This window comes from Lithobates pipiens, unplaced genomic scaffold, assembly GCF_037356315.1.
Source record: "Lithobates pipiens isolate NorthernLeopardFrog02 unplaced genomic scaffold, aLitPip1_a1.2 Scaffold_16, whole genome shotgun sequence".
Taxonomy (NCBI): Eukaryota; Metazoa; Chordata; class Amphibia; order Anura; family Ranidae; genus Lithobates; species Lithobates pipiens.
This window is the reverse complement of record NW_027507748.1, coordinates 605,411,867-605,439,722: the sequence shown is the minus strand read 5'-3', so window position 1 is coordinate 605,439,722 and position 27,856 is coordinate 605,411,867. Positions and strand designations below refer to the sequence as shown.

The window sequence follows — 27,856 nt, the reverse complement described above, 5'->3', positions numbered from 1 at the left end:
AATGGGAGTAGTGACACATTCGCCTCCTCACTACGCTTCCACAATAGGCACCGGAAGTGACGTCACAAGGCTCCACCCCAAGATGTGGCACCTTGTGGGTGGTGCCTTGTTTATAGTTTAGTTGCCCTCTTAAAGTGGGAGTAAACTCCTTTTGTGTGATTTTTACCTATAGGGAAGCCATATTATAGGCACAGTAAATATTTCCTAAACATGCGCTGTTTAGAAGATATATTTACTTTAGATACAGCCGGTGACATCACCGGCACATGTGCTCTGAAAGAATGGCATACCCATGTCGTTCCTTCAGAGCCGTACCCTAAACAGTGGCTTCCGCTTGCAAATATGACAACATTGCAGGCTCGGCCAGTCATATTGCCGAAGGCCATGAAAATGGAAGCACCTTTGCCAGTGACGGCATGCCTCTGCAGGACTTTTTGTTTACGTTTTCACGTAATGTACTAGTATGCAAGGCACGTTAGAGCTGCACCATTAATCGTTAAAAAAATCGCAGTCTTGATTCAACCCCCCTCACAATCCTAAGGCTTAATGTACACGGGACATTTTTACAACCTCTCCTGAATGATTTAACTTGACAGATAGTAACCCACATTTAAAATGTCAGTTTTGCCGCATTTCCATGCCACGTTTAGCCGCGTTTCTGTTTTTAGAAGCGTTTAAAAAAACGCCTGTAAGCAAAACGGGAGTTCCCGCATTTAGCCACGTTTAGCGTCTGAACTCATTTTTTTGCTTTCCAAAAAAGGCCTCTAAACTCATCTGCCTGAAAATGACATTAAACGAACCTGTGTGCATGTACACATAAGAGAACATTGGATGAGTTCAGGGGCAGGTGAAAAAAAAAAACAGCCAACTGCCTCTGAACATCCTTTTACCAGCAGCAGTGTACATGAGGCCTAATCCAGAATGTCCATATAAACACTGCAGAGCAGTTCTCTGTCCAGAGCTGTCATTAAAAAGATAAAAAAATAAAAATAAAATAGCAGCTGGCAAAAAAAATTCACATTGCTCAGTGCTGAGATAAAAAGAAACATTGTATCATTTGGTTCTTTTTAATCAAAGGGATGAACTTTGGTCTGTAAATGAGGTCAGTTGAAGACTAAGCCTTTCTCTGAAACTTGTTGCTTGCGGTCTTTCAAACGCAGTTTTTTGGAAAAAAAATATAATTTAATGCAGGGCTTGACAAATTTGCTTGGAATCTAGGAGCCAGCTAAAAAAGTTAGGAGCCAGGTCGGTAACAGCGATCTGGACCTGTCCCTGGGCCTGACATGGAGACGAGTGAGGGGAGATAGCCCCCCCCCCCCACCTGTCTCCAAGTCATTGCCCATAGTTCTTAGAGGGACATTTTATTTATTTATTTATTTATTTTTTCAAATGACAATTTTTTTAAAATTGCATTTTAGTGTAAATATGAGATCTGAGTTCTCTCTGACCCCAGATCTCATATTTAAGAGGACCTGTCATGCTTTTTTCTATTACAAGGGATTTTTACATTCCTTGTAATAGGAATAAAAGTGACACAATTTTTTTTTAAAAGAACAGTGAAAAAAATAAAAATAAAAGTTAAAATAAGGAAAAAAAATAATTTTAAACGCGCCCTGTCCCGCCCGCATATGAAACCGGTGTTCAAACCACACATGTGAGGTATCGCTGTGATCAGTAGAGCGAGAGCAATAATTTTAGCCCTAGACCTCCTCTGTAACTCAAAACGTGCAACCTGTAGAATTTTTTAAATGTCGCCTATGGAGATTTTAAAGGGTAAAAGTTTGTTGCCATTCCATGAGTGGGTGCAATTTTGAAGCATGACACGTTGGGTATCAATTTACTCGGCATAACATTATCTTTCACAATATAGAAAAAAATTGGGCTAACTTTACTGTTGTCTTATTTTTTTATTAAATAAATTATTTTTCCCAAAAAAGTGCGCTTGTAAGTCCACTGCGCAAATACGGTGTGACAGACTGTATTGCAACGACCACCATTTTATTCTCTAGGGTGTTAGAATAAAAAATATATATAATGTTTAGGGGTTCTAAATAAAGGAAAGGAGATAGGCAGGCAATAATAACAGGCAGGGGAAGCTCCATTAGCATTGCTGGTTGTCATACCAACTGCCACCACAAGAGGGTGCCAGATTCCAGAAGGAGTCAAAGGACCGCAGAAGGCCTCAAAGCTGAGGCCTCAATTACTGGCCGCCGGCGGAACGGCCCGACACGATCACCCCGGGGGGGTCCTCGGAGACAGGATACCCCCAGCTGTGCTGCCCCAGGCGCCAGGTTGCTAATTCTAGTCGCAAATGCGACCTGACGCCTGGGTTTTGTCGAGCCCTGCTTTAATGAATTAAAAAATACTAAACACTAAAGTTAGCCCAATTTTTTTTTTTTTTAGTATAATGTAAAATATGTTAAGCCGAGAATTGTGTCCGAACTATAATCTTTATTCTAAGCAAAAAAATTTTGATTTTCTTTTTATCCGGAAACGTGCAGCTCTATAGCACATTATGACAAAGTGGATGTAAACCCTCCTATACCCAGTGAACAGCCTCAGATGATAGAGATGAAACAAATCTTCCTATATAAATTTTACATGTATATCTGCTTTCTTCATCTTTATATATTGTTTAGAAAGTTCAGATCGTGTTGTTTCCTGGTTACCACTGCAGTGAAGTCTAGGCATACAGCCAAGACAGCTGATTGGAGGAAAAGCACACACCCCCCTCTCCTCATAGGTAGTGATTTTTAGCTCTGTTCGTTAAATCGTTCAGGGCTCTGCTAATCGATTTTATAGCTTCTTCCCCAGCACAGAACTCAGGCTGCTTTTATCATATGTGATAGAACTTGTCGAGTTATCAGGCTGATAACAGAAGTACGGGACAGGACAGGACAAAGCTACTGGACATAGTGCTTTGAAGAGAGATGACAAGATACTGCAGATATACGTGCCCAGCTCAAATGTCATGAATTGGGTTTACATCCTCTTTAAGGCTCAAACACACTAGAAGACTTTTTTTTTTTTTTTTTTTGTATGATTTTCGTATAGCATGTACACAACTTTCGACAGCCAAGTCCGAATTTTTATGTGAAAATTCCCAAAGGGACAAACTCCAAAATTGTTCTCGTACGGGAACAGAACGAATGATTTTCGTTTTTAATGTGTACTGTTTTCTGAAAACATCTGAAAAAGCTGCGCATGATCAGAAAGAAACAACAATAAAAAAGTATTTCCGTTTTGTCGGTTCCAATTTGATGTGAAACTAGCAAAATCGGAAAGATCATTCACCGATTTTTCTTAGTGTGTACCCCACTTTAAACTACCCGCGGCCCAATTTATTGATTTTTTTTTTTTATGCGATTTACTACCGCTTTATGGCGAAACTTTCGTTTTTTTTGTTTTGTATAGTGGTAATGGGGTTAGAACCAGGTTAGTATTGCTGTTTGGAATACTTTTATGATAGTTGACCTTTTTAAGATATTTTCTTGTGATTTTAGTCAAACAGGATTGTTGAACACATGGAATTACGATGTTCTAGACTAGCGCCTCTAAGGAACCCTTCATTAGGCTGATGGGAAGATTCCTGGTGACCATTTCCACCATGACTACAAGAGACCAAAAATCTATACCTTTTGAGCTGTCATTGGAAACTGAATGTAGGGGAAATCTTCCAATGGGAACGCTTGTTCAAGTATCCGCAAAGAGAGGATTTCACTTCCTTTGAAAAGATCTCCTCTTGTCTTGAGAATGGAAATTCCAAATTGTAAATTAAAACTTCAAGGGTATTAAACTTTTACCTTCTCTGTTAAAAACGAAAAAAAAAGAGTTTGGCTTTGGAGATACTGTAACCGTTTCAGGCAGTGCATGAGATACCTTCAATAGGTTTTTCTAGCAAACGACTGTCGAGTTTTGGTGTTTTGGAAAAGATCACCTACAATTTTTATTTTTAGCCAGTGTAAACCAGACTGATGGTAACACGTCTGAATGTGTCTGTTTTGTTGAGTTGAACCCATGTCAGCACAACTGGTGTATGACATGTCAGGCCACATAGGAAATGTGTTTGTGGAAGCAGGTTTGCTGACTTCTTAGCACATAATAATCACTTCTAGAAGCCAAGCATATTAAAGAACTAATTACAAGATCTGTAAAGCTGAAGAAAGTGGCATGGGCAAATGTTGGCAACCAAATGCATATTCCTTAGCAGGCTTATTTCAAACACTTGCTGCTTATGTGCCTGTAATATTCAAACTGGTTTGCGTGTGCATACCTCTACTGCTAAATAAAGATGCTATAAATCTTTGCAAAAAAAACCCTGACACAAAAAAACAAAACTGAATTACAGCAGAAATCTGATTTGATTTCTGTTGAAATACCTTCATTTCGTCTCATTTATTAATGCTTCTGTGCAGTGCAACATTATTTATGCACCTAGAATATAGCTTGGGTAGAGCCTTAGGCTAGCCATACATGTTCAACCAGCAGGCTCAAAGAGAGAAATCTTAATGAGAAATTTCCCACATGCATGCTAAATAGGGTGGATGGGTGCAATCTCCCCTACGGTGTATTGTATTTCAACAGCCGCTGTCAAAATACCCAAACAGTGACTGCATCTCATTGGCTGCAGTTGCTTTGTGGCAGAGTATTTTCTACCCAGCTCCCTCAACTTTCAGATCAAGCTTTGACAAGTTTACCAACCGGGTCATCCACAGCTCGAAGTTTGACTAATCCGTCAGGTATCATTCAAGCTGTGTATGAATGACTAGCATTACAATAAAAGGAAGTGCTGCTGACATTTGTACATGTCAAAATCGGATCGTTTGGTGGCTAACGTTTTTAGCATTAAGCACATTGATTGCTCCTATACCAGAAAACATGTTATGTTGTGAATCTGTCTTCAACTTTAACCCTTTTCTCTGCCGGGTCAATATGTAGTACGGACCTGACAGTTGAGGGCTTCACACACAATCCCGTATCCCCCCGCCCCGGGTGCATGACCCGTTCCAGGCTCTTCTTGCTCGTCGGCAGGCCTAGGACATCTGTTCTCCCCCCTTCCTTGTTGCTGACGGAAAGTGAGGTGTATGATGTCCCTTCCAGGTCAGCCTCTGTGTCCCCGGCTAGCATAGCCCAGAAGGGATGTAATTGTGCATTGCAATACATTCAGTGAAGCCCAGAGGAGACATGCTGGGTCTAGGTCTTTTAGATCCTGCATGTCTCAATAAGGAGAAGCTGTCGCCTAAAAAAATCTTTTTTTTTTTTTAAGTTTTAAAATCAATAAAAAAATAAAAAATTTTTTTTTAAAGCGCCCGACGAGTTCACGTGCAGAAGTGAACACATACGTTAGCAGCTCCCGAATATGAAACCGGTGTTCAAACCACACATGTGAGGTATCGCCGCGATCATTGGAGCGAGAGAAATAATTTTAGCCTAGCTCTCCTCCAACTCAAAACTGGTAACCTGTAGAATTTTTTAAACATCACCTATGGAGATTTTTAAGGGTAAAAGTTTGACGCCATTCCACGAACGGGTGCAATTTTGAAGCGTGACATGTTGGGTATCAATTTACTCTGTGTAACATTATCGTTCACAATATAAAAAAAAAAAATTGGGCTAACTTTACTCTTGTCTTATATTTTATTTTTTTCATCAAAGTGAATTTTTTCAAAAAAAAAGTGCACTTGTAAGACTGGTGTGACAAAAAGTATTGCAATGACCGCCATTTTATTCTCTAGGGTGTTAAAAAAAAAAGGTATGTTTGGAGTTTCTAAGTATTTTCTAGCAAAATAACTTGTTTTAATTTGTAAACACAGAGTCTGAAAAACAGGCTCAGTCCTTAAGTGGTTAAAGCAGGTTTTCTGTCACACCCTTTGAAAATGTAAAGCCAAATTTTAAGCATTATTCTTGTATTACCTGTAATGCAGTTAGGCTGCTTGAACAGTAATAAATGTGGGCATTTTTTTATTACTTGGTGTACTATTGTGCTGCAGACGGGGCAAAATGTTCTTTGCTAGAAGCACTCTGAAGATCTGGACCTCTGATCAACTCGGAGTGCAGTGGTCTGGGTCTCCAGCAGTCTGACATGCCCCCTGCATGGTGTTCCAATCAGTAATCTTAAGGTGAGTAGTGAGGGTCAAAAGCATGTCTCCTTTATATGTCGGCTTGTGATGAACAAGTTCCATATTGTTTGTCTGGAAAATGTGCTTTTTGAGTCTTCTCCAAGGAATCCTAGTTAAGATATCCTCTGCCAAGCTGCGTTCACTCAAGCGATGAGGAGGAGGCAGGTTCCACTTCTTGTTTGATCTGAAGATGATCGCATGAAATGCACAAGCAGACTCGAGCTGGAGAGATGAGCTAATGGGGGAATACATATTAACAATAGCAAGGTTTATTTGAAATCTGTAGGAAAAATGTTAAATATTGCAACAAAGGAAAGTTTCCTTAATAAGAAAATGTATAATTTTCTTTCATGTGGCTTCAGTTGTCAATTCAGCCATCTGCAAGTCATGAAAGTAGAACATGTGTAGAGCCCATTGAAGTTGTGCTATCTATTTATTTATCTCTAGGTATTCTGCTGGATCTGATATGTCACTCAGTTTCCCCACAGATTGCTTCATTTGGAATGGAATAAAAGCAAGCATTAGTAAGCCAAAATATAAATTCTTTGCTGTAATTTCTGATCACTTGTTCCAGTCCTTGCAGAGCCAGAGAAGGAACGCGACTATGTGGCGGCATGCAGTTTTATAGTTAGTGGAACATCACCAATTTCACTCCTATTTTAAGGTGTGTGGAGTGAAAGAAGTTCACAACCCCTGTTTTTGGGCAGTTGAGACAAGGGATGCTTCTGTAGATTTGAAAATGTCCCTTGGTCTGAATAAAGATGAAAGGTTGTGCAGGTATTTTAAAGACCACCTTGCCTGTATTGCAGCAAGTGAGCCACCTTTTTAATGCCTTTAGAAAAGGTTTAACTGCTTGCTCCCCAGTGTACGAATATATACGGCCTTGTCAGCAAGTGGTTATACCAGGATCATAGCTGCAGCCATGATCTTGATAAAGCTTCAGAAGAACAAGGCAATCCGCTTTCCAGTAAAAGTGATCCAAGTGGCTTTTCAGCTGCCCTATCCCTTTTACAGTGCTTGGAAGGGTCCACCACCATTCTTGGGTCCTCTAGTTCCACTGGGGAACCTGGGGTCACTGTAAGCGGTTTGGCCAGCTGCCCAAAGATGAGATGGCACATCATCTGTTCCTCAATCTCATCTGTGATGAATGAAGCAAAAGCAACGAGGATATAGTCTCTTCTTGTCTCAGTGCTGTCATTCCTTGGCCAGGGAAGCGTCTGAGCATCTGTGTTTGATCATATACTTTGAAGGGCATGGGAGATATCGGAAGTCTAATAGACCCCCCCCCATATCTTTAATCATGAGTACCTGTCTCTGTCGCAGCAATAAAGTAAATGCAAAGAAAGATGTGTGAAAAAAAAATATTAAAAATATGGCAAAATGCCTTCATAGGTCCGACACCATATGTAAATGGTAATGATGCCACACATGAGGTGTCACTGGAAATGTCAGGGTAAGAGCAATAATTCTAGTGCCATAGCTTGTGTTGTCTAAACTGATAACCTGTAAAGGCTGTTAAATTGTCACCTGTTGTTACTTTTAGGTACCATAGTTAGGTATGCATTTACTCAAGGCATAATCATATTTTACCACAACGTAAAAAATGTATGTAACTTCACTTTCGTGGGGAAAAAATAGCACCTAAAAAAAATAAATATATAAAAGTCATATTGTAATTAAATGTTCTTAAAAATCTCCTTTCCCTTTCAATCATCAGCTCTGTAAAATGCAATATGGCTACCTGGAGGCGTTCTGTACACAGATGCTGTACAGAACGCCTCCTGCTTGTGTGATTGGCTCACTGATTTTCCCAGATATCTCCACTAACGTACAAATCCGATTTTGAGCATCCCCTGCAACAAGTGTCATTTTTGCTGATATACTTTTAAAGTATTCATGTCTAAGGGAATGCAGACCCTACAACTTTCCTCATTAGAGCCCTGCAGATGCAGCCAGCTGACTGATAATTATAAATTCACTCCCATACAGATTCGCTGAACACATGGACACAGATAAATGGCTATTTATTTATAATAACAAAAGGTTGGAATCTACAACAAAGTTTATTCAAATCCCTGTAATGTACATAGATCACCCAGAGGAGAATGTTTGTTTTGTTTTTGTTTTCTCAACAAAAGTGGATGTTTGGGGGTTCCAAGTAATTTCATAGCAATATAATGCAGATTTTAACATGTATGTAAAAACATTGCCCTGGTAGGCTATCGGATACAGTCCCTCTTGCTATTTTGTTTTTTATACTTGCTTGGTTTATTTGAGCCACATACAGGGAGTAAATGAAACTTCTAAAGAACTGTTACTCATGAATGGTTGAGTCATACAACTACAAGAAAAGTATAAGGCAGGGATATTCAATTAGCGGACCTCCCAGCTGTTGCAGAACTACAAGTCCAATGAGGCATAGCAAGACGCTGACAGCCACAAGCATCACACCCAGAAGCAGAGGCATGATGGGACTTGTAGTTTTGCAACAGCTGGAGTTCCGGTAATTGCATATCCCTGGTATAAGGCCTCTTTCACACCATGTTGCAGAGATGTCCAGTTTTTTGCATGCATTCTGCAAGGGCTCAAAGAAAACAATTGTTCTCTATGTGCCCTGTTCACACCACAATGTGCAGATTTTTTCAGCGCAAGAATTTGCAAGATGTATGCAGTTTTCTGTACGGGTAAATGATGTCTCTGCAAGTGAAATCTGCACCGTTTTCATGCAGGTATGGTGTGAACGATCCCTAAAAGTTCAGGTCAGCAGTCTACCGAAACCAAGAGATGAAGATTAGCTACACTTAGGTGCAGAAAGGGAGCGTGCAGGAGGACCTGTCAAACTATGCAGTAATATAAAATACATAAACTCTTAAATCACTCCCAATGCACTTTATAGGTAGTATTAACAGAAAATAAAGGTCTATCAGAGGGAGTTTGCAAAATATTATTGGCAGCAGACTGCGGTTCTGGCCAGACCATTCTCATAGTCCAGCAAGATCTGGTGCAGCAGATTAATGAAAATCGTAACTTTTGTTCAGAGTATAGCGCTCTTAGGTTTGTGACGTTTTTTTGGCTGACATTAGAAATTCAGTGGATGTATTTGTTACCTGGAGTTGCTCTTTATTGGCTCTGAACCCAACAAACCCCTTTAATCTGAAGTGTATCTACCGAATGGGAAAGCTGCTAATGCAGGATTTACAGACAGCCTTGTAGAGCCAGATGCAAAAAATTACATGATATGCCTGCTGGGGGAAAAAGTACAAAGAGCATGTTTTCACTTATGCAAAACAAAAAGTTCCCATATGTTCTCAGAAGAAAGGGTTTTTGGCCAGTTCTGTAGTATACATTGTAATTATTTCTCTGACAAAGATGTAAGGTTATCCTGTGTAACATGTGCCTCACTTGTCCCCTGGCAGGTGGATCTACCATTTGCTGGGAAGTCTCTCTGGGTTTCTCTTGTGTCATTGGTAAATATAATATGTAGCTGCCACCTCCTTTTAGCCTACAGTGGACAGATGTCTTTTTGTATAGATAAACTAGCTACATTGATCTACATAACGGTCAGTTTATTATGACAGAAAAACTAATTGAAGATCTCACAAAATAACTTGTGGAAAATAAAATATATAAAAAATAAAATGAAACCTGTAATAGTCCTTTTTCTATGTGCATTTTGAATATTCAGTAAATCCACGGCATATACACACACAGAGTACCACGCTGTATTCCAGGTGCAAACCCACCACCTCTGAACTAGAACTTGGTACGTGGTTATCAAGCACTATTTGATGGAGTTTTAATCTCCTCTCCATGGCATCAAGCTTGATTCCTTGTGGGGTGTTAAACTCTGTATTGGTAGGTGTTCCGCTGACAAAAAAAAGCATGTTCTTGTACCAGCATATAAGTGTGCAATGCTGTTCAATGAGAAAAGAGGTTTCTCATAGTAGGTTTATTGGAAAAAGCAAGGTTAACATAACATAAGTGCATGCAGCACTATCAGATAATTGCATGTGTATACAGAGTTGGGGTAAGCTAGGAACAAATTACAGCCACAATCCTAATCTTTAATGCACTCTGTATCGGACATGTACCAATGTATCTTCAAGCTTTTTCACTGGTGCATTTCAACACCTGGACTTCATTAGAGGCCTCTGATCTCAAGGTTTTAACTGCTTGCCCGGGCCATGGTACATTTACTAGAACAGGGCAGTACAGACAGGTAGGACGACGTACATGTGCATCTCCCTGCCGCTTCTGGGTTAGTGGTGTGTAGCACACTCCTCCCACAACAGTGGGACACAGCGTATATTGCAGCTCACGGTACCCAGCCATTTTGAATGGCCGGAGGATCATGTAACATCAGAAAACATTTCTGTTACAGTGATCATCACAGTAACCACAATCAAAGTGTAAAACAAAATCCCTGATTACACCCCAGCATTGAATAAAAAATCGTTATTAGTATTGAATGTAACCACTTGCCGCCCGCCCTATAGGCAATTGATGGTGGCAAAGTGGTTGCATAATCCTGATCGGACGTCATATGACCCGGGGGCGCGCATCGCGGCGATCGTTGTTGCGGGGTGTCAGTCTGACACCCGGCAACTACGATCTCGGTTAAGAGTCTCCGACGGAGACTCTTTACCACATGATCAGCCGTGTCCAATCACGGCTGATCACAGTGTAAATAGGAAGAGCCGGTGATCGGCTTTTCCTCACTCGCGTCTGTCAGACGCGAGTAGAGGAGAGCCGATCGGCTGCTCCTCTGACAGGGGGGGGTCTGTGCTGATCGATTATCAGCACAGCCCCCCCGAGGATGCCCACACTTGACCACCAGGGATGCCACCAGACCACCAGGGATGCCCAGCAAAAGGTAATCCTCCCTAGACCACCAGGGATGCCAGTCAGTGCCCATAATGGATGCCAATCAGTGCCCACAATGGGCATCACTGATTGGCATCCATTAGTACAGTATAACATAATACAATGCTGCCTATGAGTGCCCACCTGTGCCGCCTATGAGTGCCCACCTGTGCTGCCTATGAGTGCCCACCTGTGCTGCCTATGAGTGCCCACCTGTGCCGCCTATCCATGCCCACCCATGCCAATCCGTGCCAGCTATCAGTGCCAATTTGTGCCACCTATCAGTGCCCATCCGTGTTGCCCATTAGTGCCACCCATCAGTGCCACATATCAGTGTCCATCAATGCCACCTTATTGGTGCCACATCATTGGTGCCCATCAGTGCTGCCTTATCAGTGCCCATCAGTGAAGGAGAAAACTTATTTACAAAGTTTTGAAACTGAAACAAAAAAAAAACATATTTTTTTTCAAAATTTTCCGTATTTTTTTATTTGTAGCGCAAAAAATAAAAACCGTAGAGGTGATCAAATACCACCAAAAGAAAGCTCTATTTGTGGGAAAAAAATGATAAAAATTTCATTTGGGTACAGTGCAGCATTACCGCGCAATTGTCATTCAAAGTGCGACAGAGCTGAAAGCTCAAAATTGGTCTGGGCAGGAAGGTGTTTAAGTGCCCGGTATTGAAGTGGTTAAAAAATATTTAACATACTGCCTCACCAGTCATATGATGATACTGTAATAGTGACATGTAAAAACTAATTATGTGGAAAAAAGTTATTTTATTTCATTTCTTCATTTTCCCAAAAATTGTGACAACTGTAAAAAAAACTCTCCATGTCTCTTACTAAATACTTCAGACCTTTCCAAAAAGTAAAGGAATTAACACCAACATGTCAGAAAAAGATAAACCCCATTCAGAAACTAAATCACAGAATCATATGATGGGATATCTGAATATGATGGGTGCAGCTGCAGGCATCATTCGGGTATCATCTTTTAGAGACGACGATTCTGTGCACCATAGGAATGGTCATAACGACCGTTACACCGCTTGATCTGCTGCTTGATCATTCTTGCAGGCAGCGGGAGGGGACACCCCCCGCCCTGCTCGCAGCCTTCCGCTACTTCTGCAGGCTCTCCCATGCCATCGGGGACCCGAAGACTGAATCTGCCGCTGCCAGATGATGAGCATAGAGATTTCCAGTGATCAGATCGTCACCAGTCATCTCTGTGGCCGCCGGAGGCTCGGGCGCAACGTTATGACATCAAGTCCAGGCAGCGGTTGTAAACAAAGCCGATTCATGGCTGGAAAGCATGGAATCGTAAAAAAAAATGTATTTCTTTTTTTGATCCCATGCTTTCCAGTCTGAAGGAGAGATGTGGGGTATAGACCCCATATCTCTCCATAAAAAGGACCTGTCACGCACTATTCATATTACAAGGAATGTTTATATTCCTTGTAATAGGAATAAAAGTGATCAAATTTTTTTTTCTTTAAAGAAAGTGTAAAAAAAAAAAAATGTAAAGTGTCCCCGTGTGTTTCTCCCACATATGTAAACACTGTTCAAACCACACGTGTGAGGTATCACTAGACCTCCTCTAACTCTTAACTGGTAATCTGTAAAAAAAAATTGACGCATCCCTATGGAGATTTTTAAGTACTGAAGTTTGGCGCCATTCCATGAGTGTGTGCAGTTTTAAAACATGACATGTTGGGTATCTATTTACTCAGCGTGACATAATCTTTCTCATTACAAAAACATTGCGCTAACTTTATTGTTTTTTGTTATTTTATTTTTTTTATTCATGCAACTGTTTTTTTTTTCTCCAGAAAAGTGTTTGAAAAATTTGTTGTGCAAATACAGTGTGACATAAAAAGTTGCAACAACCGCCATTTTATTCCCTAGGGTTTCTGATAAAAAAAAAACAAAAAAAAAAAAAAAACTGGGGGTTCTGAGTAATTTTCTAGCAAAATAAATGATTTTTACATGTAGAAGAGGTGTGCCAGAATAGGCCCAGTATGGAAGTGGTTAAGTAATACTTTGCAGAATATTTACATGGTAAAGCCTATATGTGGTTGTGACTTTGTATACATACAGTACATACTTTAAAAGCAGTCAGCAAGTATATGGTCTCTGTAGATCAGTTGAATGTAATACATTTGTTTAACTTGATTGTACGAGCATATGAGTAAGAGATTGGAGCTCTTCTAACCAAGCCCCCACTCCTTCTTTTTTTTCTTTCACCATAGACCACAGTGCGTTTTTTAATTTAATTGTTTTCTTCATTTAACAATTGTTTGTGTTTGGCATTATTGGCCTATGACAACATTCTTTAGACACAACTTGATTGAGGCTTGAACTCTGGTGGTCTAACATAACAGTAATGCCATTTGGAAGCGTATCTGGCAAAAGTCACTTTGGAGTTTAATGAATCAAATTGTTATCTGTATTTTGTGATCAAGCTCAGAACCAGTCCCATATGGAAGCTAAAGATAGGCGCATTTCTTAATGTACAGAATTGGCTTTGGGGGGAAAAACGAATAGTTTACCTGATGATCTCCTTTTTGTTCCATTTTGTTATGACTTGGAGACTGAATTCCTGACCTGGTACGACATACTTGTCATGCACACACATAGCACACCACGCTAATAACACAAATTAAGTGTTGCCAATCTTTTGTTCAGCTCTAATGGCACAAATTACACTGCTGCCAGTTGTTAATTGGTGGTCTGTTGCTTTAGGTGAAGACATGATTTTCATTAGTTCCCCAGCTGTAGATTGTATGTCAGTGCTCAGTGGGTTCATGTCATGGTGTGAGATTGTGTAGGAGCACAACTGTGTGTCACAATGCTCTTTAGCACACCCAAGAAAATAAGGCAGTCTCTACTAGAGCAGCAACCTTCCAAAATATCAGGTTATATGTATATGTACACAGATCTTCTTTTATCTTTCTGACAGCATAGTACCTCTGCTGAAGGTTACAAACCAATTATCTGCAAGTTCTAATCAAAGCACTGTGCAGATGGTGGGGCGATCCTATCGAATTCTGTCACTGACCTTATACAAAGTATTATTTCCCCCATGACTGGGCAGTGTTGGCCCTCTGTATGAAGTAATGCAGAATGGTGTAAAAGTGTGCTTCATTTTAGCATCCTTGCACTCTAAGCCCATGGAGTAAAACAAAGTCCCCCAGTTAGACCTCTTGCACACAGTACTGATGTTTGAACTTCTGAATTTTTGGACATACCGTATATACTCGAGTATAGGCCGACCCGAATATAAGCCGAGGCCCCCAATTTACCCCCAAAAAACTGGAAAACTTATTGACTCGTGTATAAGCCGAGGGTGAGACATGGCTGTCCATCCCTGTGTGTCCGTCCATCCCTGTGTGTGTGTCCGTCCATCCATCCCTGTGTGTGTGTCCATCCATCCATCCATCCATCCATGTGTGTGTGTCCGTCCATCCATCCCTGTGTGTGCATCCATCCATCCATCCCTGTGTGTGTGTGTGTGTGTGTGTATTCATCCATCCATCCATCCCTGTGTGTGTGTGTGTGTGTATCCATCCATCCATCCATCCATCCCTGTGTGTGTGTGTATCCATCCATCCGTCCATCCGTGTGTGTGTGTATCCATCCATGTGTGTGTGTGTGTGTGTGTGTGTGTGTCCGTGCAGCCTTGTGTGTGTGTCCAGCCTACCTGTGTCCCAAGCCTCCGTCCCGAGCCGCCGTCGTCCCGAGCCTCCTCCGTCCCGTGCCGTGCCTCCTCCGTCCCGTGCCTCCTCCGTCCCGTGTCGTGCCGATGGATCGCCGCTCCAGGATCGCCGCTCTTCTCGGCGGCCATTCTACAATTCAAAAGCCGCGCCTCCGCCTCTGCCTGTGATAGGCGGAACACTCAATTTCCCAGCAGCCTGTGTTCCGCCTATCACGGACATCCTCTCATACTCGTCCGTAGTATGAGAATGAGCGGATGTCCGTGATAGGCGGAACACTGACTGCTGGGAAATTCAGTGTTCCGCCTATCACAGGCGGAGGCGGAGAAGGAGGCGCGGCTTTTGAATTTTAATGTCCGCCGTCTGTCTGCTCGATACGCTGATTGAGCAGTCAGACAGCGGTGACTCGAGTATAAGCCGAGGGGGCACTTTCAGCCTCAAAAAAGAGGCTGAAAATCTCGGCTTATACTCGAGTATATACGGTACTTTCAGGCTGTTATGTTGGACATATTTGCACCTATTTGCAAGTATGCTTGCACATTTGCACATAATCATATTCCCATGTTCTAGCTCCCAGGAGTTTGTAGTATTCTTTGCAAAGTGAAGCATTGTTGCATTTACTAAGCTCCAGAGCAAATGCCCTTGGAGAGGACAGCGCCACTTGTAAAGTGCACCGTATGTTTGCCTTTGGTAAACCAGCCCCTATGTATCATTAGCACTTTTTTTTTTTTTTTTAAACTAATGAAAGTTATTATCCCTTCCTTTCTTCTTCTTCTTTTTTTTTTTTAATTTTTTAATTTTTTAATTTTTTTTTTATTCCATGTTGGCTGCAGCTGCTTTGTTTGTACATGCTCTTAAGCAATGGCTGTATGCCATTTCTCAGGTTTCTTGAGGCAGGGTTCCTGATTTTGCTAGCAGTGGATCATTCCTACATATTGCATGTTGAAACAGTCACTTGTAGTCTCCATCGGATACCTGTGTAACAAATTGACAAAGGGAGTACAAAGGGCAGTGTTGCCACCCTTTTTAACAGGGAGTTCCTGAGCAAGGACCTTCATAACATGGTTATCGGTTATTATTTTAAAGTGGTTGTAAACCCTTACCTATACGCTATGGAAGTGGCTGGCCTTAGGTGATACACAGAAATGAAAGGAATCCTCCTACTTAATTGTACCTGTTTATCTGCAGTCTTCTCTTCTCCACACCTGTTTAAAGTCCAAAATGTATAAAGTCTGAGCGTTCAGAAAAAAATGGCAAGAGAGCTGACTTTTTTTCCCTCTGCAGAGCTCAGTGAGGAGAGCTCTGAGAGCTGATTGGGTGGAAGGGGCACACCCTCCTTTACACAGCACACAAGTGCTGAGGCTGTCAATCAGCTGGAGGTCCCTCCCCATCACCATTTTTCTCTTGGTGTCCAGAAAACTTGTTAGAAGTGATTCATGCTAATCGTAGAGGAACAAAGCAGCAGTCAGAAATTACACTTAGTGCTTTTAATTGAGACAAGTACACACTATAAAGGGATGTGCTTTCTTCGTATTTCATGTTTGAGGTTTACAACCACTTAAATGAAAACCACACATTTATAAATTATGGAAAATAACTTCTGAAATTGTATTAAAGGTTCTATGTGATTTTAGTAGTTGGGTTTATGAATGGGTAAAGAGTCACTGGTCTTTTAACTGATCCTTACTTTAAGTCACAAACCCGGAACAAGCGTGTATTAAATGCAAGTCAGAGAAAAGTCAGAATTATTCCTCTTTATGTTTATTTCAGGTGGCTGACCCAGTATTGATGCAAAAAAAAATAAAAAATCTGCATTACAGCCAGGAAAGTGGCATTCCCAGAAAGGTCAGCAATGGCAGCCTACGGTACATATTTTTTATGGCATGTGTCATTAAAGCGATGCTAAAGTTTCAATATTTTTGCCTAACAATAACAAACATGTCGTACTTACCTGCTCTGTACAGGGGATTTGCACAGAGCAGCCTCAATCCTCCTCTTCGTAGGTCCCTCTTCGGCTCTCCTGGCCCCTTCCCCCTGACGAGTGCCCCCACAGCAAGCAACTTACTATGAGGGCACCTGAGTGGAGCCACAGATCGGTGTGTCCATTCAGACATGGAGCCCCAGCTAGACCCTGCCCCATTTCTTCTCAGGGGCTCACTGACTTTGATTGGCTCCCGGTGCTGTCAATGGCGCTCCTCTGCTGTCTCAGCCAATGAGGGGGGCAGCTGAGTCTCTCCTGCAATATCGCTGGATACAGATGGGCTCAGGTAAGTATGAGGGGCCTGCTGCACACAGGTTTTTTACTAGCCCCTGTACATATGTGGCAGCAGAATGGCTTTCCTGCGTGAATCACCATATATGTACTGTGGCTCCTTTAAGAGCAGGTGTGCGCACGCTGCACGGTGGGGGACCTGATGCGCATTGCTAGCGGGCGCGATTGCCGCCAGCCACCCGTGTTTGCAGGCATGAGAGCTAGAATGAGGATTTGTGTGTGTAAACACACAAATCCCTGTTCTGATGGGGAGGAGAAATATATTGTCTGTTCCTACTAAGTAGGAACAACGATCTAGCTCCTTCTCTAGTCAGTCACATGCCCTCACAGTTAGAAACACCTCCCTAGGACACACTTAATCCCTTGATCGCCCCCTAGTGTTAACCCCTTCCCCACCAGTGACATTTATACAGTAATGGGTGTCTATTTTTAGCTCTGATCATTGTATAAATGCCAGTGGTCCCAAAAAACTGTCAAGTGTCCAAGAAATGTTTGGATATTTATTATAGCAAAAAGTAAAAAAATGTGGTGTTTTTTTTTTTTTGTTTTTTTGTTTTTTCTTTTTCAATATTGTCGCTCTTCTTTTGTTTATAGTGCAAAAAAAAAACAAAAAACGCAGAGGTGATCAAATACCACCAAAAGAAAGCTCTGTTTGTAGGGAAAAAAGGATGTAAGTTTTGTTTGGATACACGACCATCCAATTGTCCGTTAAAGCGACCCAGTGCCGATTTGTCTGGTCAGGAAGGGGGTAAATTCTTCCAGGGCTGAAGTTGTTAATGCACAAGTTCTTCTACCTTAACAATCACTTTAAGGCTAGGTTTACACTTGCAGTTGGGGAGGTGCATAATAAAAACATGCGCTTGAGCTGCGTTTTTGCTGCCCTCCCAACCACTCCCCCTTAAGCTGCAAAGCCAGTGGACAGAGATGTACACATACTGTTTGTTTCTAGGAGTTAAAACAGGTGGTGGGGAGTTCTGAAGATTCAACCACCACAGATCTCTCTTCAGAGGACGTAGATCATGTAATTGAGACCTTTTAGCACATGTATACCTAAATCATACACAATCTAGGATTCTTTTCAGTTCCCAAACAAATTTCTGGGTTTGACCTCCCACGACTTTTGTTGCTTCATGCCAGTAATTTGAAGGCAGCGTGAAAAATACAGTACGTCATTTTGTTGTCATTTTTTACAATACCATCTTGTATTTTTAATATGATTTAATGTTTCCCAAATGCAGCTTTAAATCTAAGCATAAGATACCCTTTCTAGAGATTGTCAGATGGAATACATTACATCTGCTGGGCCGTGCCTTACGTTTAACCACTTAGAACATTGAAGTATAAAAACCCATAAAGAGATTTAATGAAGGCTCAGACATTTTTCTTCTAGAGGCATTATGGCCACATAAATTTTCAGTTTGGCTGTATCTTATTGCTATGTGATTGTTCCAAGCCAAACCAGAACAATAATTCTGCACTACTAGCACCGCACCAAGATAACTTCACAGTTCTTGCTCCAGTAACAAACACCGTGGCTCTCCCATATCGGCTTGTGGCTTTTTTGTGAGCAGTGAATAGTAAGTAGTTTTTGTTGCACTACTTGAACTTCAGTTGTTCCTCAATCAGGCAGTTCCTAGACTACAGGCATCTTGTGAGAGACCTCAGAGGACTGTTTCATTGTTCATGTAAACAAAACAACATCACTATTAGCTGTTGCCATTTAACACAGGTCTTTCTAGTGGTCAATATGATACCAGGGTACTTACATTTTAGACTAAGCACAAGCTTAAAGTGTCTTTTACAATGTTTTTACTGTCTATTCCTTTTTCCCCCCCTCCCGGTCTTAAATGTTATTAAACCCTACTGAAAAAAACACTCTGAATTGAATAAATAAAAAAAAAAAGTGTGTGCGCACTCAACTTATTTGGTCTACCATGGCAAGGCCTGTTCTGAGTGGAACCTGTCCTGTTAAACCGCTATATGGTCTTGGCCACTGTGCTGCAGCTCAGTTTCAGAGTCTTGGCAATCTTACAGGTCATATTTATGTATAGCAACAACTCTTTTACTTCAGACCCTCAGAGAGTTCTTTGCCATGAGGTGCCATGTTAAACTTCCAGTGACCAGTATGAGAGAGTGAGAGCAATAACACCAAATTTAACACACCTGCTCCCCATTCACACCTGAGACACACTAACGAGCCAGATGACATCGGGGAGGGAGAATGGCTAGTTGGCCACAATTTGGACATTTTCACTTTGGGGTGTACTCACTTTTGCTACCAGCGGTTTAGACATTAATGGCTGTGTGTTGAGTTATTTTGAGTGGACAGCAAATTTACACTGTTATACAATCTGTACAATCACTACTTTACATTGAGCAAAGTGTCATTTCTTCAGTGTTGTCGCATGAAAAGATGTGATAAAATATTTACAAAAATGTGAGGGGTGTACTCAATTTGGGAGATGCTGTATATACAGCTCTTCCTGGTAATGCCAGTATGGTGAAACGTACGTAGAAGCATGGATTTGTCATTTTCAGGTCCCATATGTGATTTCCATATTACTATTCAGAAGGAGACATGGATCACACATACCGTGAGTCTGATATGCAATAACCATCCACACATGCTGTAAACACCTTGGTGCCAGGCCTGGCACAGTCGCACGTGAATGCAAAATTGTTACCTTTTAAACCCATTTTAAATAAAACTTGCCACCCCATAAGAGCTCTCCTTTGTGTCCCTTGTGGTATCCATTCCGACATCCTTGGTTGTTGACAAGGGGGTCCAACATTGGAGAGATGTTCTATCTAGGATCTTGCTGGTTTATTTAACTAAAGCGCATTTTAACTTACCCTAAAGTGGTCAAACACCTCTGGTGAGTTGCCAGAGGTGTTTCCAATCCATTTATTTCTATGGTGTTGGGATTGTCATATTTGAACTTTACATATGTTTGTGATTTCATGATTTTTTTTATTGATTTATTTTTTTGCTTGAGCAACACTTGTTCCTGAGCACCCTGCATGTAACCTGTTTAATCTGACCTCTCGTGAACTGATTTCTTGTGTTTACTGACTCTGCTAGTTCTCCTGATTACCTTGTCTGCTGCCCGCCCTGACCTTGGCTCGCTATCCGGCTCTCCTTTGCTTCATTCATCCATCCGTGTCTGACAGTGTCTTCTGGTACTCTCCTCTGTGTGAGCAGGGTGAACCTGGGGGTAAGGACCTGGGGTCAGAATACAGCTAAGCCCAAACCCTCGTGAGGGGGTCCCAGGCAGAATACCATCTGGCCCTTAGATTCCATGTCCTGGGGGATCCCGCATCACCTGCGGGCTCACACCTGTAGCACCGCGACAGAACTAGAGGATGCAACACTTCAAAATAGAGTGTATTTGGATGGAAGGGGGAGGGGGGGGGTGAGTACTTATGCAGAGCATTGTGCTATGTTGGTGGTGATTGTGGAAACTCCCAAGAGATTTTTTCTTTTCTTTTTTTTTTTTTTTCCACATTCCTGAATCATCGTGCATGCAGGGGAAATACGTTTTCATTTTATCCATTTACACCAGTTATTATGGACCATAAAGATTTACAGCAGCTTAGCAAAGTTTATTAAGCATTTAACATCATAAGGAGAATGTGAACCATGTCAATATGCATTGGAACAGAAGGAATGTGAAGAAGCTTTAATTTATCGCCTTGGATTTTAAAAAAAGAAAAAAAAAAAAAAACTGCTGAAACATAAGTGATAACAAAAGCTTTGATGTTAATAAACCTAAATGGAAGTAAAAAAATCAAAGTGTGTAAACGTTGAAGTTATAAAAGGGAAGATGACAGAGGCGTACCCTGTAATTAGAAGTAATTTGTGCTTTTGGGGTAGCTATTTGTTCTCTGTGTAAAAGCGAGTTCTCAAGGAACTTTGGTAAGATTTGTTTTTAAAACCCAGCATAACCAGATTATCACATAAAAAAAAAAAATGTCTGTATGTCTCTAACTGCCCTCCACACATGCAGGGAGGGGAAGCTTAGTGGTTGAGCATGGCCACTGTCATGTTATAGATCTGAACAGGGAAAAAGGTATTTTTTATTGGCTGTATTGCACGCCCTTCTTGTCCCAAAATATGGACTAAGCAATCTGATATGCAGATGTTGGCTTGACCTTCTCTATGCTGTGCAAGAGGCAAGGTGTTAGTGCCTGTGGGGAAAATATTCGGTCTCAGGGGACAGCCAAGAGCAGGCCACTATTTAGGCATCAATGTGTTGATATAAGATAAATATTGTAGCCATTCCTGTTAAATGTTGGCAGAAAAAAAAGAATTGCTTTAAGCTCTATTCACACACAAAAATATGGACTAATCTATGCGCAGCTTAAGGCTCCATTCTCACCTGATCGCAGACAAAATCTCCACAATTCTGCCCATGATTTCAATGCCATTACTTTTTAATGGCACCCCAATTGTGCCGCAATAATTTTGCCACGATTGTCATGCGATAGATCGCCCTGCAATCGCAGCGTGCTGCGCTTCTCACTCAAAGGCACAAGTTTTTTTTTTTTGGGCAACAGCGTAGCATGTTGCAATTTGCCGCGCGACAGTCAAGGTGTGATTGGAGTGCCATTAGAAGTAATGGCATTGCAAACATGTCCTTTGTTTTGCAGCAATTTAAAATCACTGGTGGAATCGCGCAGATTCCTCCACGACCAGGTGTGATTGAAGCCTTAGGCAGCCCATAGATTACTGCGTGTTTTTGTTCAACCATAGGGTTGAACAAAAAAACTGACCCGATTGCTCTCATCCACACACTTTATGCAGATGATGGAATCCTCTCCTCTCCTGAGATCTTGTGTTCTGACAGTGGGGAGACTTCACCGCCATCAAAATACACTGATCAGCATTGCAGGCTATAGCCAGCAGCACTGATTGAGCGGAGTAAATATGACTGTAAATCCACTTCTGTACATCCTCCCTGCCCATACATGGATCAAAATTTGTCTGGTCCCTGCTCAGGACCTATTCTTGTGTTTTTAAAGCTCAACTAAACTTCTGTTCACTTCTTTGTGGTCCTTCTTTTGGTGTCCACATCACTGCCTGTGTGATGCAGATGCCTCCTATTGTTGTAGGTGACACTTTCAGGGGGCCAGGTCCTCGTGGGCTGCAGAGGCAGACGAACTCACATGTGCGGTGAGGTAAACCGTGCCCGATCCCCAGGGCAGGAAGTTTGGCTTTAATCCTAGAGGAACTTGACTTTGGAAGGCTTAGGAAGAGGTGATTGATACCAAGACTGATGAGGAAGGTAATTCATGCACTATTTAAATTTAATTTTGGACTGTAAGCATGTAATCAGCTTAACCGCTAAGAGCAGTGGCTTACTTTTTGCACAGTTTCTTATCGTTTTAGTGTATTTAGATAAATGCAACTTTTATGTATATGACTGCCGTGCTTAATTTTCACACATGAAGTGTTGAGTTATCAAAGGCAGTCAAGCCAAGACAAGACCTTACCACAGAGACCTTGACAGATACTATCTGTGTATTTGCCAGCTAACCTGGCTGGCATGGTAGTGGCTGCTAACACTCTATGGACCTCACAGTGTAAATTAATATTTCTGAATTAGTGTTTGACCCAGTTATACGGACTAATTACTTGACAGGTCCTCATGGACTGGGCTAATGGAATTTTTACCCCAATGACTGAAAAGGGATTCCTAGCTGTTAACTCGCCTTATCTTTGCTCATTTTAGAAAAGAAACCCACGATATTATTTTATAAAACATATCAATCTACTAGTGAGGTTCAGCCAACATTTCAAGTCTGTTTTGAAAAAGTAATTCTAAATCCCACAACAATTGAAGCCATGGAGTATGAAAAAAAAAATCTTGTGAAATTTCTGCCACTTGGGTGGCTAATTATTAGCATTCTTTCTCATTTAGTCAAAAGGAAACCGGATCTGCCTAGTGAGGTATTGTCTGACCTGCATTCATAAGACAGCTCCGAGGCTTATGTGCATTGGAAGCCTTCAGTGTTTCTGATTAATGCCGGCCTTGTCAGTACCAGCTCTTATTTTGGACTTTTCTTTTTTCCATACATATACTGCAGATGTGTATTAGGTGGTATTTGATTATTAGTGCCTGCCAAATTTGTATTTTCTACTCAAGAAAACCTCACCATAGCCAGAAGTCAAATTCTCATTGTTTAAGTGTTCTTGCTGCGGAGAGAGATTCAGACACATGGCCACAGATAAGGACGCCTGGGAAACACAGTGCAACCTTATATGACTTCACAACAGATGCTATTGAAGTCTGATGTGCCATAAGTAATGGAGGGTGCCACCAATGCATGTGCTCTTTATTCTGTATACTATTCCATTGTTACATTGCTAGCTGAAAGTAGACCTGAGCTCAAAAAAGTGCAGATTTTTTTTTTTATGCAGATGTTACAGGAAATATTCTAATTAAAAAAAAATTTTATTTCTTATTGCTATGCTAACTACCTGGCTGTGATGATGATGGTTTGGCTTGAAACAAGTTTGGAGACGAGGAACAAGTTCGTCTTCATTAAAGTGTTTGTAAATGATCACCTTGTAAAACAACCCATTAAGTTTAAAATCAAAATGAAATGCAAAACATTCTTGTAAATATATATTAAAAAAAGCAAAACATTCCCTCTATTCTCAGCTGCATAAGAACTGGGGGGGAGAAGTGGTGGCAGCAAACTGATCTTCCCAGTTAATGGCTGTGCAGCGGGGGCATGTCTGGACAAGGCTGATCATTGGAGGAAAGTACACTGAGTTCCCAGCATAGCTAGAGAACTGACCACGGTGTGCTCTCCTACTTAGTGTGGTCAGTTTTTAATAAGAAAGCAGAAGGAATGGCGGGGACACCAGGATTTTTACACAAAGTAAACAATGCAAATAGAACAGGAGACTTTCTCATACAAATACATGAAGGCACATATCAGCAATATGAAGTGTTGGGGTAACAAATGCATTGACTGTAGGTGAGTTGAAGAAAACTGAGCAGTGAGTTAGACATTCTTTTCAGGACTGCTATGTAAGGCATTGTTTACACTTGTGTTGGTCTCTGAAGAACAATCTGTGTTTGATACCACCTCACTGTTTTAACTCCATAATTCCCACACCAGTGTGCCACAACCATGTGCATTGCCCGTGGTTGTGGGGTGCCCCCATATGGATGAATGCCCCACATTTAGCAGGCAGTACTGCCCATTGAACATGATTACAGAGATAATTTTGACACCTCTTTGCTTCGCGATAGTGGCCATGTACTGCCCCCCCCCAACCCCACTTAAGGGGGAGCACTTAGGAAATGGTAAACACGTGGCTCTTCTGCACATTTTTATCACCTCTCAACTGCAAGAGTGAACTAGGCTTAACAGTTACATTTATCCAGAAGTCCTATAGAGAAATAAGAGACTCCCCACAGAAAGCTGAACTCCTAGTAAAAAGAAAACTTTTTTTTTTTAAATGCCGTTTTATGTTTTAATTAAAAAACGATCAATGTATTTTAAATGCTTTTAGTGTATATATCAGAAGCTTGATATCATCTTGTTGTGCCCTATACAGTGGCACTTAGGCTGGTGTAGGGAGAGCAGGCCAACCAAGCTCTGCAGCAAACAGATGAATGGACAAGGAGGGGAGAGCAGAGCGAGGATCTCATGAATCATGCTCCTTTGTTGTCCAATCAGACTGGAAACATGGTCCTGACTATAATGTGCTGTTTAAAGTGGAGTTCCACCCTCCCCTTTAAAAATTAAGGAAGAAGCTACACATAATGTAGCTGATGACTTTTAACATTAGGACACTTGCCTGTCCTGGAGTCCAGTGATGTCGGCACCACATCTGATGTTTCCATTGGCTGGTTGGCTGCCATACCCCCCCCCCCCCCGGCCACACTGCTCTGCCTTATACACACATACAGTGTTGGCTCTTTGTCCAAAAGCCCCCCCATACTCTGCATCCCACTGCTGCCTGACACAGACTCCTCATTGCATCTAACCACCTTATACAGCCATGTCCTCGAGCTCCGTGCTTCCTCCCACAGTCTGTGATCAGCACTGCCATTGGAATTCCCCACCTCCTGCTCGCTGCACTTCTACTGGTGCCTCCCCCTGAGTTCTCTCAGGAGCCTGAACTACAGAGGAGGCATTGGGTATCAGTGTGTATTGACTGCCAGTGTGCATTGAGAACACTGAAAACAACAGTGGGTGGTATACATCCGCCACATTTTTGATTTGCAGCGGATCCTCTGGAGACCACCAACATTTTCTTGTGGACCATCAGTGGTCCATGGACCACTGGTCTAGAGAACGCTAACCAACAACTTAAAATGCTTTGGGAGCGTTAACTGATGTGCACTCTCTACCTAGAGGGAACATAAATGCCAATCCCTCAGTCTCATTGTCAGCCTTGAATGTTACCAGCTGACGCGCCACTTATTCTGTCCTGTATGAGCTGTTGGTCAGTATGTAAATCATAGTTTCTTTACCTTCTAATTAGAATTGGTGTTATTAAAGTTGTCTGCATGAGGTGCTAAAAAAAAATACAATGTAGAACAGTAGCTGAGACAGTAGAAGCTGACACAAACATTTGAATAGAGCTCACTGGGAAATGTTGGGATCTATCAGCTGGGATCCCATGTTCTGTTGGGTTGGTGTATTCCACTCTTTGGCAAAATGTCTTATTTCTTTCACCTTGATTTTGTATTACTTTGTCTTTTCCCGAAGCACACCCTTACGAGGTCATTGCACCAGCGTGTGTTTGTATGTGTGTGAAAGTTCAAAGGTTATAAAATAAATAAGTGTACAACCTTTGCTTCCTAAGACTCATCTGTGTTTGTTCATGTTTGTGAAAACAGTAGGGCAATGTACGTTCGGACATCAGATTATCAAGAGCAGGTGCTGCAAGAATGCCCGCTTTTAGCCCAGTAATTTGCTCTTCCGAAGAAGTCACAACGTTTTTTGTCTTGTGATTCTTATGTCATAGTTGTGTACAAGGTTTAAATATCAGAACCTTGAAGGCAGCAGAAAATGTATTCCTCTTGATGTTGCAATTATACTGAGAAGAGCCAATTGCAAAATAAAAGGTGTGCATTGAATTTGAATATATTTTTCTGCTGTTCTTTACTTTGCAGACAGGCTAATTTGATATTTTTAGATGCAATCTGGGCATTACTGTTCAATATAAATGTGAGCCAGACTTCTGGTCACAGCTTTTTACATGGAAGATCTAAGGCTAAGTACACACTAGCTTCAGGTCTGAATTTTTGCCTGAATTCGCACCTGAAACTGAGCCAAAGACTCACCGGATCCTTTTCCAGTGCGAACCGCAGCCACCTCGGAGCTGTGTGAACCGGATCCATTGAGAGCCGGTCACAGTCTCCTGTCATGCAAATTGGATTTGGAGAGATTTGCATAAGTGTGAACCCAGCCTAAGGTAACACCTTACTTACATTTACTTTTAGCCCAATATGGGGATCACATAGGTAAGATACAGATCTCTTGCACACTGCATCTTGAAAAAGCTTAGTACAGCTTTTTTTTTTTTCTTACCTAAAATGCAGCCCATTGTTTATATGAAAAATCTGCCTTTCCTGCCAGTATTTTGGGCAAAAAAATGCATATATGCCCATGCATATTTTGACTTTTCACAAATTTTTCCATAAAGAATGTATTGTATTCACAAATGCACATAGGCGCAAATACGTGTAAACACAAATGCCTGAAATCACGCCCAGAAACACTGATGCTCAAATGTTGGTACTGTGTGCAAGAGGTCTTATATTTGACTACAACCAAGTCCTTGTAAACGACTACAAGCAAATTTGACAGAGCACGGCACATTTCAGTTTTTTGATTTGTGTGTACTTTTTAAGTATCTGCTGGAAAGTGTTCAGTGTTTAACAACTTGCAGAAAGCAATGATCAGAGTAAATTATTGAAAGACAGATTATTAAAATGAGCATTATAAAACGGACTCTTGTTGAAATTATCAACTCTATATAGCCTAGTGCATGGTGTCCATTACTGCGTCTGTCCATAGGAACTGACCATCTGTCAGCCACCGCAATTAAAGGCTGTGTAAATATCCATAGCTCTTCTGTAAAGAAATATGTAACTAAGGCCATTGTGAAAAAAAAATATAGTCCTCACACCACCTCCTTTAAATAATTACATCTTATTGGGTCACTGGAATAATGCACTTGATCCAAATCGTTTTTCCCCAGTATGACCATGCAGATTTTAAATTTATTGTATGTTTCCAATGGAAATGCTTTTGTTCTTGCTGTGGGAAACTGGATTATAGGATAGTTACACAGATGCAGTGTTACAATGTCTTCACATTTTTTTTATAGCAAAAAGCAGGGTTTAATAATGCTTTAAAAAGCCAAGTTGGTGAGATGGCAGTAAGTAATCACTGCTTTACCACCACTCAATTCCCCACAGTCCACTATTCAATAAAGGCAACTTTCCATAGGCCACTGAAAAGCTTTTAATGCATTGCAGGATGCAACGTCAAACATGGGCAAAGGTTTTTTTGTGTACTTCCTTTCTGGTCCTAGAAGCTACAAATCATGCTAAAGTTATGCATCAGACCCATACCATGCCTGCTGTTTCCTAGCAAAGCGGTTGGTACAGTTTCTGAGTGATTCCTTTAAAAGCCCAACTCGTGGCAATTTTTTTGTACATTTGGTTTGAAAGTAGACGGATTCTTGTGACTGGAATTGGAAATCAATTTTTTTGTAGCAAAATGCCCATTCACTCTACATGCCCCCTGCACCAAGATTGGTTGGTTAAGCGTACGTTTTGTTTCCTACCATATACATGAGATCGCCACTTAATCCAACTGGAAATTGCTGGTCTGGATAACTGTTATTGCATG

General features: G+C 41.3%; 1 protein-coding gene across 3 annotated transcripts in view; it reads left to right on the top strand.

Moving 5' to 3' along the window:
* Nucleotides 1-27,856, top strand: part of MICU2 (mitochondrial calcium uptake 2) — a 498,489-nt gene that overhangs the window by 86,545 nt on the left and 384,088 nt on the right. For 2 of the 3 annotated variants that reach the window (XM_077484019.1, XM_077484017.1), the window contains exon 1: nucleotides 16,471-16,542. The exons of the other annotated variant lie outside the window; for it this stretch is intronic. In XM_077484019.1, coding sequence (XP_077340145.1) covers nucleotides 16,486-16,542 — 57 coding nt within the window. In that variant the 5' untranslated portion in view covers nucleotides 16,471-16,485. Of the gene's footprint in view, nucleotides 1-16,470; nucleotides 16,543-27,856 lie in introns of those variants that run through there. 3 annotated transcript variants of the gene reach the window in all.